General features: G+C 48.8%; 5 protein-coding genes across 5 annotated transcripts; 2 read left to right on the forward strand and 3 right to left on the reverse strand.

The window, feature by feature from the left end:
- Positions 1-21: 21 nt before the first annotated feature.
- BJ212DRAFT_1297618 (uncharacterized protein) lies at positions 22-1473 on the reverse strand (the record flags this gene model as incomplete). Its single annotated transcript, XM_041332621.1, has 4 exons — positions 22-661; positions 706-972; positions 1033-1124; positions 1177-1473. 4 exons carry the CDS (start codon positions 1471-1473, stop codon positions 22-24), a joined length of 1296 nt encoding a protein of 431 aa, XP_041195421.1.
- A 637-nt stretch (positions 1474-2110) lies between these two features.
- Positions 2111-7490, forward strand: BJ212DRAFT_1478299 (uncharacterized protein; the record flags this gene model as incomplete). The annotated part of the gene is made up of 17 exons (XM_041339687.1): positions 2111-2518; positions 2568-4140; positions 4190-4285; positions 4338-4478; positions 4527-4631; positions 4679-4975; positions 5026-5166; positions 5218-5303; positions 5360-5417; positions 5475-5600; positions 5651-5770; positions 5821-5940; positions 5991-6116; positions 6166-6282; positions 6334-6444; positions 6496-7287; positions 7348-7490. 17 exons carry the CDS (start codon positions 2111-2113, stop codon positions 7488-7490), a joined length of 4560 nt encoding a protein of 1519 aa, XP_041195422.1.
- A 26-nt stretch (positions 7491-7516) lies between these two features.
- BJ212DRAFT_1338269 (uncharacterized protein) lies at positions 7517-8594 on the reverse strand. The gene is made up of 5 exons (XM_041335007.1): positions 8373-8594; positions 8178-8309; positions 8106-8123; positions 7882-8049; positions 7517-7827 (listed from the first exon to the last, which is right to left on the reverse strand). Exons 1-5 carry the CDS (start codon positions 8568-8570, stop codon positions 7609-7611), a joined length of 735 nt encoding a protein of 244 aa, XP_041195423.1. The 5' UTR covers positions 8571-8594; the 3' UTR covers positions 7517-7608.
- Positions 8595-9228: 634 nt separating this feature from the next.
- BJ212DRAFT_1478301 (acyl transferase/acyl hydrolase/lysophospholipase) lies at positions 9229-12704 on the reverse strand (the record flags this gene model as incomplete). Its single annotated transcript, XM_041339688.1, has 20 exons — positions 9229-9954; positions 10009-10092; positions 10150-10174; positions 10224-10309; positions 10363-10433; positions 10485-10586; positions 10636-10676; positions 10730-10903; positions 10955-11052; positions 11105-11346; positions 11396-11545; positions 11596-11626; positions 11680-11692; positions 11744-11850; positions 11902-12003; positions 12061-12116; positions 12149-12254; positions 12307-12379; positions 12433-12603; positions 12658-12704. 20 exons carry the CDS (start codon positions 12702-12704, stop codon positions 9229-9231), a joined length of 2505 nt encoding a protein of 834 aa, XP_041195424.1.
- Positions 12705-12962: 258 nt separating this feature from the next.
- Positions 12963-13506, forward strand: BJ212DRAFT_1266181 (uncharacterized protein; the record flags this gene model as incomplete). Its single annotated transcript, XM_041330552.1, has 4 exons — positions 12963-13070; positions 13125-13212; positions 13263-13347; positions 13470-13506. The coding sequence occupies 4 exons, from the start codon at positions 12963-12965 to the stop codon at positions 13504-13506; spliced, it is 318 nt and encodes a 105-aa protein (XP_041195425.1).
- Positions 13507-13908: the final 402 nt, after the last annotated feature.

The raw sequence follows: 13908 nt of genomic DNA on the forward strand, positions 1-13908 counted from the left end.
CCAATCAAATCAGCTCGAGGGTTATCTGAGGGGACTCCCGGAACGTACACTTGCTGCTGTCATGCGAATTTGCAGGTCCCACCGCTTAGTGAACGGAGCACCAGTATCCTCGTTTATCTGCTCAACGTCACCGAGACCACCTGCTTTGCCTTGAGCGTCATCTTCCTCTCTTGCTGCATCGAACCAGATGAGCTTATCGACTTGATCAATCGACCCTTTCAGACGTCCTTGCTCTATCATTTTTCGTGCCATTGTCTCTGCGGCTCCAGGTGCTAGATCTAGGAGAGCACCGAGACCTCTAAAAGTGATGTTGTTATAGATTTTTGAGCTCGCTAATAGATTGTGCTCCATAACCGCTCGATCAAGAACGGTTGATGGCCCCCTGCGAGTACTTGTCGACGGTTCGGCAGAGTCGTCGTCGTCGATAGTCGAGGCAAGCTGATCATTGGAAGAAATAGCAATCTTTGCCAATTGATGAGGGCGAAGGCGCTCCTCGAAGGTTCTGATCTCAGCTGGGCGGAGGATGTGGTCGAGGAACATTTTAGACAGGATGTTGTATGAGGGTAAATTAGCAGAACGCTCGTCTCTATACAGTGAAGCAAGCACGCGCGACCTGTTTGGACCAGCTGGGGCCAGGACTGCGCAAGTCACTGCAGCCGACCTAGTGTTGTCAGTAGGGTACAGATATCGCTAGATGCGACCTACAACATCTCCTTTCTTTCTTCTTCGTCGATCTCGGCAAGCCAGCTCAGCTCGTGATAACGCATTGCGGCCTCGAGGAACTTCCGTGCATAGTCACTGATTCTGGCTTGGCAGAGCTTGAACTGAAGTTGTGTCTCTCGGTCTGATGTCGAATTGGAAAGGGAAGCGGCGCGATTGTAGTAAGTCTCCGCCTGAACAGAATCCTCGTCCTCTAGGAGCAACCTTACTATCCGGATATTCACACGGAATTTTTCCTCGTCTGGTAGCGACCTGCCACAGGCTCAGATGAGTGGGGCACATAGGGACTATACTTAGATGAGCGAGGCTCACCGAGAAGATATTCCCATAAGGACACGAGCGGCTTCGCTCCATTCCTCTTCTGTTTCTAGTAAATCTGCGAGTTGAAAGCGTAAAGAGTTAACCTGCAGAACATGTTATCGAACAGCATCTTCAGGGGCAATCACGCAAACACACCTGCTCCTCATAGCTTACGATTCGTGGCTGAAGCGTGTTGAGAGTTTCCTCTACGACGCGTTTCCGCAGGTTGTGATCTGATATGCTTCCGGTACCAAGGTTCCTGACTAGTTCAGAGAGGACTTGTCTTCCGACGACGATGCCTACACCCTGGACGACTGTTTCCACCAACGTATGAAGATCAGGAGCTATGAGAGACTGATCTTGACGAGCGAGGATTTCTGACACCAGAGATAGATAGGCTGGAGCTTTGTCCTTCTGGTTGAGAGCTGCGAATTGTGCCAGTCTAGAGTCCATTATAGTTCCGTGTCAAAGAGCTTGAAATCATAAAAGGAAATAATCCTGGGCGTGCAAGTGGCGGTGCCGAACTTCAAGAATCTGGTGCTTGCATCGCAACCGGGGTCGACGGCTATCATTGATTATCATCATGTGGAACAGCCATGTCAGATTCAGCATGGAATTCCCTGGTAGGGTTTGCTTCGGAAATTCTTACTCAGCTCATGCTTTACCAGGTTCACCGTGGACAGACTGGAGGGAAGCCGTTTGAAGGAATGGTATGAATCTTGGAGCTACTCCGTGAACATACTCTCACCGTCCAAACGGGATGGCATGGCTCAATTAGAAATTTAGAATCATTGACACGGTCGCCCTGACAATTTACACAGTCTTTCTTGTGATCCAATCCCGGGCTGTTCACTCAGGTCCCGCTGAGAACTTACTCTCCTGTTCCTCCCATAGCCTCGTGCTACGTACTGCATACTTATACCCGTTTTATCTATCGTACTCGCTCACGTTTCTCCCGCAGGCTTCTTCGCTGCTAGCCAGCGACTTGATTTCCAGCCGCCTAGACTGACCTCGGTTTTTGCAGAGCCAACGGTCTCCTGTGATCAATAGCTTGTGCTCAGTGTCGCTAATTTTTCTGGACATCAGAACAATGTCTCAATTTGCTAGCCACCCATACTACCATACCATGCCAGCTATTCATTCCTCCCGAAATAATCATCCACTTCCTCTCAGCCCACCGGAGACCGATCAAGAATCCTTACCTGTTCAACTGCCACCAGCTTCTCTCGTCGCCGGCGCCGAGCTGGAACAGCTGACGCATTCTGCTTTGAGTTTTCCAGAGCGTTCTAGATTCCAATCTCGCAGGACGTCCACTTTGTCATACCAGAACTCGGGAGTGCGAGATAACCGCGACCGAACCCCTTCACGGGCCTCAAAGTCTTTGATCGTCGTTCTTCCTCCACCAGAGTTTGTGGATCATGGTCAACTGGGCAACGTGCTGTCCATGGGACCTCGTGATCGTTTATCTCAAGGGATCCTTATGCCCCTATTCCCTACGGTTGGTAGTCCCAACTACCGAGCAATGGGTGTTCTAACTTTGGGATTAGATGTACGGGCAACTCACTGCAATCGCACGGGAGTTTAATTTCCCGAGCACCGTGGGCTTGTGTCTCTACCACCATATCACTGAAAATGGTATCACCATGACGCCGCGCATATCTGACGATGCCTGGCAGTACCTATTGGCACATCTCACCGAGTCACGTAATGGCTCCCAACAACTATCTATCGGTGGTCGCATAGAATTCGACATCGACCCCAACAAAGCTCGCTGGTTCGATGCCTGGCTTGCCGGCACACTGCGTGACGACACCATTGTTCCTGCTCCGCAGTCCCATGCATCTATACTGCACTTGCATGGTGACAGCAAGACTACGTTTGCAGAGGAGCACATTGTGAATGAAGACCGCTGGGATAATCAGACCATTCAGTCAAATTCAAGGCCTATAACCATCCGTCACGCGCCCAAGAAACTCTCTCTCCTTGACCGGCTAGATTCTACTGCCCTCCAGGATTCGTACAAAGCATCGCAAGCAATTTCTCCACCTCCAAACCATGTTGCGCATCAACTGTCTCCTATCCCACAATCTGCCGTTCCGCAGACGTCGAAAGCCGAGCTCCGTCGGCGAGTCAATTCATGGAGAGCGAGCGCACTCTTGGATCCTGCGTCAATGACGGAGTCATACCAGCCCATCCCTGATGCTACATTGGGTGCTGCGGCGATCGAGGCTACGGATGAGTACCCCTTAGAGGTAGAGGCAGGAGTCCAGGAGCCTCTGAATTTGGCAGACTTTGCCTGGTCCGTCACATCCGCTGGGCCACTTAGTCCACCTCTGCATTCTCCATCGTCTTCCCACCGCCTTCCTTCTGTCCATCTTGATCGTCGCATGCAGGAATCTGTGCTGTTGACACCAATTACAGCAACCAGCTGGGGACCTCCAGATGATGATTGGCTTTCGGATGTGTCAAGCATCGATCGTTTACCTTCGCCTGACATTGGTAAACGTATGCTTGAGAGCGCGCCCCTGACCCCCGCTACGGCCACCAGCTGGGGGCCTGCTGATGATTGGCGGTCAGATGTGGCCAGCATTGATCGCTTGCCGTCCCCAGACATTGCTCACCGAATGCTGGAAGACACTTTAGCAAGTCCAGCCTCTGGAGCTCCCTGGCACAAGGTCTGGCCATGGTTCAAGGTTAGAAACGTATCACCGGCAATGGAGTCATACAGCCCATGGGCAGGCATGTCTGCTTCATCGTCTTCATGGTTCGATGTTACAAAAGCGGTGACACTTCCATCAACTACTTCTTATAATCCTTGGGCTGGAATGCCATGGGTTCAAGTTTGGCCTTGGTCCGAACTTGACTGTGCAGAGTCTGGGGTTTCTCAAAGCCCCTGGGCCATCGTGCCTGCTATCCGGGCATGGCCTTGGTTCGATATTCACGCTTCCCAGGACAAGGGTGACCTGGAGTTGCAGCTCAGCACCTCTTCAAATCCCTGGGTTGGCATGCCCTGGTTCAACGTTGGGCCGTGGCATGAAGTTAACGGTGCACCGCCTAACAACTCCATGCTGGTTTCGCTCAGTCGAGGGTTGAAGTCCGAATATTCTAGTCTAGACACCTGTAAGCCGTCATTGATTGTGACTAATGAGTGTTGCTAACTTTTCAGTAGACCCAGCTTCCTATCCTTATTTCAATATTTATCCCGCGTGCGCAGAGGTGAACAGCGGCCTCAGCGACGCTAGAGGTTATCCTATACTTGAAATTTGTGAGTTGTCGTATTGATTGGATTTTAGGGTGATGCTCAGTTCGAACATTAGATCCTGCAGTTTACCCTCATTTTAACTTATATCCTTCGATTGCATGCTCAGCTATTTCTTCTCCTAAAAAGACAGCTGCCTTTCAGCCACAAAAATCTGTCGTTGTAGAACTTGCTCCAGCTTACCCTCTGTTTAATATTTGTGGGTAGTCGTTAGCGTCGCGCTTTTTTCTGGGCTGACTTTTTTCAGACCCACCTCTTTACCCGTATAATCTCAATTCGATTTATCCGGCACCGGGTGTCGAATTATCTTCATCTGTGGTGCTCCCAAGTAGCTATCCGTGGTTGATTATTTGTGAGTTGTCTTGCGCCCTTTCTTGAACAGGGTCTGACGTGCGCTAGATCCTTCTGTTTACCCTCATGTGAACCCATATCCACAAGTTAGTGCCGAGGTGACCGGACCCCGGAAAGCGGAAGACGAGATTGCGCAGCTTGTTCAAGTGAAACTTCGGCCACAATATCCTGTTCTTGATATCTGTATGTGGAGCATGCACGTGTTGATCACTGGCTTGCAGCTTATTCCCCCAGATCCTGCAGGCTATCCATGGAGCCTGAAAACAGTATATCCCCCAACCGAAGTTGAAAATGCCTCTGAAATCACTGTCCGCTTGTCATCGCGCTATCCATGGCTAGACATCTGTGGGTTACCCAGTATTTGTCAGTATGAGTCACACTAACTAGCGCGTTAGATACCTCCGTTTATCCTTTTGTTGAGCCATATCCGACATTGAACAAGACATGCCAAAGCTCTATGAGCAGATCTCAGACTCACTACAAGTCGGAATGTGTGAAAGTTACCTTGGCTACATATTACCCGTCATTCGATTTATGTAAGACCTCACCTTCACCCTTGAGTCTGTATACTGAACTTTTTGTCGTAGATCCCGCGGTATATCCACACTTTGACCTGTATCCTACCTTGCCAAACATCAGGTCCAGAGGTTCACAACAACAGGAGTCTGTCAAGGTAAAGCAGAAGACTTAATTCGGTGAATAGTGATTCAGAATTTTTGCTCCTTTCAGGACAATGTCGATGGTGTATCAGTTGACCTTGCGGGCACTTATCCATACATTTGTCCTTGTGAGTTGGCTCAAGTGGAAGTAAGCAGTTGCCCGATACTTAACTTGCTTCATGTAGATCCTCCCGCTTATCCTCACTTCGACTTGTATCCACATGTTCAGATACATGCGTCCCGTGATGGTAAGGATCTGACAACTAGCAAGTTCTTCGCCTCGAGTAGCACGTACCCCTTCTTGGTCATTTGTGGGTTCTACAGTCCAGTTCTCTCACAAGCTTTCTGACAGAGTATGTAGACCCTGCTGTGTATCCGCACTTCGATCTATATCCCGCACGTGCCGCAGAATCAGCGAGTCGGGGGGAGGACACGGCCAACGGCAAGTTCTCCGTTTCAGCATACCCCTTCCTTGTCATTTGTGAGTCCTACATTCCGCTTTTCTCGATTGTCTTCTCACAGAGTATGTAGATCCTGACGTGTACCCTCACTTTAATCTGTATCCCGCCCGTGCGGCAGAATTAGCGAGTCGGGAGGAGGACATGACCACCGGCAAGTTCTCCGCTCCAGCGTACCCCTTCCTTGTCGTTTGTGAGTCCCACATTCCGTTCTTCTTAGTCATCTTCTTACAACGCATGTAGATCCTGATGTGTACCCTCACTTCAATCTGTATCCCGCCCGCGCGGCAGAATCAGCGAGTCAGGAGGAGAACATAACTAACGACAAGCTTGTCGTTTCGAGTAGCACGTACCCCTTCCTGGTCATCTGTGAGTTCTACATCACGCTTTCTTACTCCTCTTCTCACAGAGCACATAGATCCTCATGTGTATCCTCACTTCAATCTGTATCCCTCCCGCGCGGCAGAACTAGTGACCCGGGAAGAACCAAAGATTTCTAATGTAATTGCTAGTTCATATCCCTATCTCGTGATCTGTACGTCTTTCAAGTGTACTGCAAATACTACCCATACTAAATCAGCAGCAGATCCATCTGTGTATCCCTATATCGATCTATATCCTGGTATCCCCCCGAGAGCTGCTGCAAGCGGAACGTCAACTGTAAGGATGGATCACGGGTACCCAGTCTTGAACGTCTGTGAGTACGCGTGCCCACTTTCTTTCTGGCTTACCTCAATTATGATTTTAGACCTTGCTGTCTACCCGCACTTTGATATTTACCCTGCGCTCGGAACTGTAACACAACCATCTCAGAAGGCGACCGATGTGCCAGTGCACCCACTATCCGCGAAAAGGCGCAGGAAGACACACGCCGAACTACACGTCGAGGTGACACCGTCACCTAGGCTCCTTGTGGCTAGGAGAAAGTCTGCGAAAACACACTGTCAGCTACATGCTGAGGTTTTCGTCAATGGAGTCACTTGGACACCTAGCGGATACGTGCAAGACCTAGCACTTCCTGACAAGCCACACGAAGACACCAATCGTGGCCCGCGGCGTCGAATACCCTCTGTACATGAAATCATGCCTCGACTGCCGCATTCCCGTTCGGTAACCCTCTCTAACCAGCAATCGCCGACTAGTCCATCGTTGCGAGAGAGACAACAGCACGTGTTGCATAACACTCCACCAATTCCCCCTCTCCGCATCAGCAGTCCAGGGGTACCAGCTGTCTCGGAGTTCCCAATTCCCACACTACCACCTGCATCACCTACTAAATCACGGCTGTCGCAAGTCGTGAGATCCTTTGGATCATCGATAATGCAGGGACGCAATTTGACATCGACCTCAGATGACCGCAACGAGAGGGCAAAATCTCCCACAAGGTCTATGTTCCCTTCCTTTGATCGACGCAGCTCTATGATTCCACCACTACCTCCCCACGATCCGTCAGACCTCTTGGGACGCAGTCGGTCGCCTGTCCGACAGGGCGCTCAGAGCCTTGTTTTACAAAGGGCTAGGGCTTATGAACAATCGACTTGTATGTCATTTTTTTCTACGTTTGCTTGGAATCAAAAAAATCTGACCATCGGATCCAAAGCTTCATCCCGGTATCATTCTCACAGTGTGGGAGGCACGCAACTGCCATCGCCCTCACTGCTTCCCATTCCTGATTTTCCCCCTGCAATAGATCTAGGTTTGAAGACTGACGCGTCAAGTCTCTTAAAGAACACCACTCCTTAGACCTCGTCTTGAGTTGTACATATATTGTGTTGCTACAAATTAATCGATTCATACAATAATGCTTGACCGTCGGTCAGCGTAAATGAGAGCATATTAGATCGGCAGGGATTAAAAACTGTCAGTCTCGGTATGGGGGAGGTTCATCTACTACAGGGTCAGGTGACGACAAGACGTGACCACTGCCTGGCATTTCTGCATTGGAGGGCGGCGAGGAAGGGGATGTAGCTCCTTCGCGGTCTACACTTGGAGAGTGATGAGCTCGAACTTCGCGATTATGGCGATCGCGTTGGTCACGAAGCATCTTGGTTTTGCGGTCATCCATGAAAGCCAGTAGAGCCTGTGATTCGATGAGGTCTGGACAATTGAATACTTAATTGTTCCAATGACGTACTTTTTGTGTGGCAGCCTCAGCAGCAGCCTTCGCTTCAGCCACATTTTTCTGAGACCTGGCTGATTTTTGCTCAGCCAGTTCTATAGTCTCTTGTAATATTTGAGCGCCCAGGCGCAATTCTTCGCTTTTGTGCTCATTCCAGACGTAGAGGGGCTGAAACTCCTTAACCTACAAGGAACTCGAGATAAAGCGATGTTAGCACGGTGCTGACAGGGGGGACACACCTCCGGACGAAACCCCATCTATCCTCTCGAGATCAGATAGGTATGTACATAAGTTGCTTCAGTCAAACGCACCTCGATTGCATACTCGAGCGCACCCTTAGTTTCAATCAGGTGCCGTCTGATCGTATCATTTGTTGGTTTAAACTGCCGGAATTTGGGGTTTTCAGGCTCTCGTATCAGGTTCTCAGAGATCTTTGATAATATCTTGCGAGAAGCCCATCATCGATAGGTTGTTCATATATGATAATTAATGCATCTATTGCACACCTTCAAGGAAGCCATCGCCGCTTCTTGGGAGTTAGGCCGAGAGATTCCAGGATTTATCAGACGTCGAAACTTCTGCCGTTCCTCATGTTGTCGAAGGAGTTCAGCAGTAGGAATTGCTTGTCCTGTCGTGACACTGCGGCGTTGAGCTGCTGCAGCAAGAAATTCTGGGTCAGGTGGTGGGCTAGTTTCTGAAGACATTATTGATGTGGTTGGAAGCCCGAGAGTTCGATCTGAATTTCCCCGTGACCTCTACTTCATATTTACACACTGGTATTCGGCTCAGCCTGGATCTTACGGTAGGTGTAGGAATAATGTTATTGTAAAGAAAGCGTCGAAGCATTAATTGCCAAAGGTGGTCTACAGTACAGTGGTCAATCTGAATCGTCCCATGATTCTCGTCGCGCACACAGAACCTAGGTCCTAAAACCTCCCATGATAATCGACCCATGCCATGCCTCGAGGTATTTGAAAAATGGGTTCGCTTTCTTGTCGAGCCATAAATTACTGCTCGTTCACTTGAAGCTCAGTCCGCCTACCTGTCACCGGCATCTGCGTAGGCACAAGGCTGGGCGTCTCCGAATCAACTGCCGCCGCTGGGCGCTATCACCGTAGTGTGCGTAGGGGTGTAGTCGAATAGGGGTGGTTACGGTAGTTGTTAAATTTCGGCAATCGCCGGAAGGCCAACTGCTTCTACAATATACACGCTAAGTTACAAACAGAAGAAGTGTTTCGAATATCATTGTCTGTGCTAAGAATATGAGAACTTGAGATTCTCAACAGAGAGGGAGTGCAGAAATACATGTTTGAAGTCATGGCTACAGTCAGTATACAGTATACAAGTAATAAAGACACTGGATCAGTTTGAATCTACTCCTTCTCCATCTGAAACTGCATCTTCATTGAATTCGGTATTCAAGTGAAGAGCAGGCTGTGGTTGGAGGTGATCTAATTCATCCTCCGATGAGCTTTCACTGCTCCAGGCAAATTCTGATGCATCTACACTCAAACCCCTCCCATTGGATCTGGCAGGTCTATTAGAACCCGAGAATGATATCGACAACGATCCTGGCCTAAGATTTCTGAAGAATGTGGATGAATTAGAAGCGTTTTGCCTTGGATCATCAGCAGACGGTTCTGGCGTGGTTGTACGCGGGCTTGCAGACGAGTTTCCAACTCCGCTATCGCCGTTGCGATCGAGGAGATCAGATGCCCACTTGCGACGCAGAACAGGAGAACGTAAAGGGTCGGTAGTATTGTTATAGTTGTTTTCATGCGATGTGCTCGTCTCAGATTCCCGTGGAGTGACAGATGTAGGGCGACCACGACGGAAGTACCAAGCCGTGCCATTGTCTTCGAATGCACGTTCGGTATCCGAGTCCAATGGTATTGGCGACTCGGACCTTGTACGAAGTCGTGGACCGGTAACGGGCTCAGGGACGGCTTGACCGTTAACAATAATATTATTATTCCGGGTGTCACCGGGATTTGTACGAGACCGAACCCGGTCAATTGCCATGCGGACTGCCTGTCGACCCATGAGAATCTCATTCTCTATGCGAAACCGATTTTCGATCATATGCAACTGAAGTCAACGATGAGCAAAAGAATAAAGACATGGAGCGCCAGTAGCTCCGACCTTAGGCCATGTTACAACTTGCCCAACTTTCATCATTCGTTCGAGCTCGGCCGAGTCTGGGTCACTCAAGATATGTAACCAATCCTATCATTCAATTAGCCATCAGCATCGTATTTAGAAAATGCTGTGCGGACTACGCACCAAAATTCGCGTTCTCGGCCAGATTCTGAAGCCGAGTGTGAGTGTCGTCAGATGGTCGGATGATTGGTACATACGTGACAGCCCCATCAAAACGTTGCAGAAAGACGCTAGACCAGTCTTGTCCGAGTAACTGCGGAAGAAGCTCGAGATCACGAATCACCTGGTCGGAATGGTTTATTTAGAATCTACCTGCACAATCAAATAAGCATTTACCTTGAAATTCTTTGTGAGCTCCAGTTTGAGCCACTGTTCCGCCGCAGACAGAAGAAAATTGCCTCGCCAGCCTGTAAGCGCATGAAGCACTGACCAGAAAAAATAAGGTATTCATCCCATACCCTTTCCTTTCCTGTGAGCTACCGGTTTTCCTGCCGACCCACGAGGTGCAAAGAAGAATAAATGGACATGAGGGTTTACTTGCGACACAACCGGATGGGTAACTCGAATCATAGTCAGCCGGTCATGAGCGTCCAATAACAACAATCTCACCATTGAAGTACATTTTGAGAGCTTGAAGAGGAATGTCAACCCTGGTTGATGTCAGAGGCGCGTGAAAATATTTCGGCAGATCATGCCTGCTTACCTTAAAGACCCGTCCTTGAACTTACTACCCCAATTCCATGGCACTACGCGGCCATCGTGGAGTTTTTGCATCAGTACAACCGGGTTGAGAATCCCGGGTACAGCTGCTGAAGCGAGTAGGGCCGTCCAAATTATCGTGTCCGGTGCAGTCATGTAATTCAGGAGCTTCGTGGGACTAAAATGAATATCAGCTGTTTTAGACTCACGGCCCAGATAACGAGCTTACGCGTGGCGATCAGCAGGGACGACAGAAATGTTGAGTATTCGCCCGGTCCGTAGATAGGCTTCCCGAAAGGTCATAGAACCTCTTGTAAAGAATGTGCACTGTAAAAAAACAGGTCAAAAAAAGAAACGTCGGTTGAGTATGCCTGCCAACTTTACGAGCCCATGCGACACTGTCGAATCTTGCGCCGGTGGCCCAAAAACGCTTTATCCATACAGTGAAGGTGTCTTCACATGCCGTCAGTTTTTGGGCGAGTTCCGGAACAAGAAGAATCTTCAGTTCCGCATCTGTACGTGTGCATACCATAGCGGCGACCAGACCACCAGCGGATGTTCCAGCAATAACCCGGGGAAGCAACCCTGCATCTAGGAAAGCTTTCACTACACCAAAATGGTCTAGAAGAGGGAGTCAGATGACAATCGCGTGAAGTAGTTTCCGACTTACAATATCCAAAAGACGCGCCACCTGAGAGACACAAGGCAGATGTTCCCAGATTAGTACTAGCATTTTTGAAGAACCTCCTCTTCTCTTCAATAGAAAGCTCTGAGGACTCTCGAACGAATTGTAATGCGCTTTGCAACTCTGTATGATATGCTATTAAAGGGGAATCAGACCGAATAAGATACATCTTGGTAGAAACTGACATTCGATTAAGTCCTTGGTGCCCAGAAAAGTCTAATCCCTCAAAGGTGTGGATTAGGCTCCTATTTGAAGGATAAAATGCTTACTTCACTGTAAAGCCTAAGAGAATCATGAATGGGAGTAGGATTGGGTAACTTGAAAAAAACTCACCTGGAAGATTCGACTCCCACAAAATTGGTTCGGATACATGTCTCTAATACACCGAGAACGCCGCGAACATCTTTCTTCTCTCTCAAAATCTTCAACGACCGATTCACCTGACATGTGCCGCTTGAGCCCCTGTGTCTGATATACAGCACTTTCTTCACCTTGCGCAGAAGTTTCCAATCATAAAATGCATCCTCGTCAACCTTCTTCCAGTCATTGAATAAAAGGTATTTGTCGAGCATCATTGCCGTTTCCTTCCATTCCTAGAGCCAAAAGTGAGAGACTGATGCATATATCAAGATTCAAGCCATGTCGCACACCTGATATGTGCGTGCCCCACGAAGACGCTTTCGTAGAAGGCCTTTCTGCCCTCGCCCTGGGATTTTGGATGAGCCAAGGTGTCGGTACAGTCAAGGTCAAACTTGCATGCCAGCAGCCATTCTTTGGTATTTACAAGTTGTCTAATAAGGATGTAGAATCCGAATTGAGCCGCGATGAGGACAAATATTAGAAACTGGTAAAGAATGAATGTTGAGTGGGGTTAAAACAGGGATATTGATGCTCACCAGGAGTGGCCATCGGAGTACGAGAAACGACCACTCTTGCCTCCTACCCGTAGACCTATCCCCCTTTCGTTTTCTAACCACAACAAGTTCAGCAGTATCAATTAACCAGGGAATGGAGCTCCGTACCTCTTCACCTTCAAGTTGATTGGAGCGAAATCGGAAAGAGCGGAGACCTTCCTCACTCGAGGACTCTGTGGCACAGGGGAGCTAGGAACGGTGTGGGGTGAAGCTGTTGATAAAGCATCATGTCCATCTAGGTCGTCCGACTGTAGGGCGTTGATGAAAGCCTGTATGTGTCTGTAAGGGATTCCGTCAAACTAGAACCGACTGGAACCAGGGCAAAGGACCAACAATTCGTTAACGTAGCCTGAATCAAATAAATCCGCTGGCGCTTCCATCAGTCTTCTATTGCCAGCGGCGGTAAGTTGTGTGAAAGAGTTAGCGAACACGGTCCAGGTCTCCAGGTCGTATACACACGGCGGCAGCAGTTATCGATAGACACGTGATCTCTGATTTAATCCAAAGCAACTTTTGACTTGACGGCAGTGGCACAGCACCGTGAACTGGTTCGTATACATACAGTTTCTTTCTCAGTTTCTTCAGTGTATACTACCAATCAAGTATTGCACGAAATTACCACAGCATACCTAATTTACATGCTGTTCTGTCCGACATGTGCTAATCTGCTTGTGATATCCTCAGAAACAGGCTACAATAAATGGGCATGCAATACGTGCGCATACGAGTTTCCGATCTCGAAGCAGGTGTGTATCTCGGATCTTTACCATCACTGTACAGTTTTTAATGACAATGTCTAGATGACATCCCGCTCGCGTATGAAGCGCAAGGTGGTAGACGATGTGCTTGGAGGAGATGAGACTTGGCGGGATGCTGATTCTACTGCCAGTCAGTCCCTTCTTTTTTAGGATGTTGGGATACTGACCCATGACCAATAGTCGCTTGTGACAAGTGTGGTCACCCACGCGCGTACTTCTATCAGCTACAGATTAGATCTGCAGATGAGCCTATGACGATGTGTGCGTTTAGCCTACCTCCTCTTGGATTTGACTTACGAAACGTGGGCTTCTTTGGATCAGTTTACAGGTAAGTTTGACTAGTCAGTTTATTCATAACCCAACCTAGCCCGGCTGACAATGTTACAGATGCGCCGGATGTGCCTATCAATGGCGTGAAAATTAATAGTTTATCAAAATGCTTGAATGACGCTTTTCTTAAATGTTGCCACCGACGGAACGAAACGGTTGCTTTAACTTGAGTGCACGCGTGCACCCTGGATTCCACTTGTTTCAGTTATTAAGGGTGACATGTTCGTCTGACACTCGATCAATCTTATGTTCCAGCCGTCACGGGCCTTGATCGTCACCGTTATTCCCATACTAGAGTAGGAACCATCTCGTACTGTTTTCGCATTCCCCTCGCTGCCACCATGGAAATCATTCTGTGAATTTATAGTCCCCCCGGGCCCTCCAACGACCGCAGCACTTTCTATTCCAGCACAAGGAAGTTTACTGTCACCGCCCGCAGCTACACTAGAAGGTGACGGAAAGCCCTGATTGGATCGGCATTGTTTGCCTATCTTTG

This window comes from Suillus subaureus, assembly GCF_016647635.1.
Source record: "Suillus subaureus strain MN1 chromosome Unknown BJ212scaffold_8, whole genome shotgun sequence".
In the NCBI taxonomy this organism is placed as follows: Eukaryota; Fungi; Basidiomycota; class Agaricomycetes; order Boletales; family Suillaceae; genus Suillus; species Suillus subaureus.

Excerpts from the sequence above, each read along its gene's own strand:
- BJ212DRAFT_1338269 (XM_041335007.1), bottom strand. The coding sequence starts at position 8,570 with ATGTCTTCAGAAACTAGCCCACCACCTGACCCAGAATTTCTTGCTGCA. Across the intron at positions 8,310-8,372 it reads CGGCGATGGCTTCCTTGAAG|ATATTATCAAAGATCTCTGA; the intron begins GTGTGCAATAGA and ends GCTTCTCGCAAG. Across the intron at positions 7,828-7,881 it reads CTGAGGCTGCCACACAAAAA|GCTCTACTGGCTTTCATGGA; the intron begins GTACGTCATTGG and ends ATCGAATCACAG.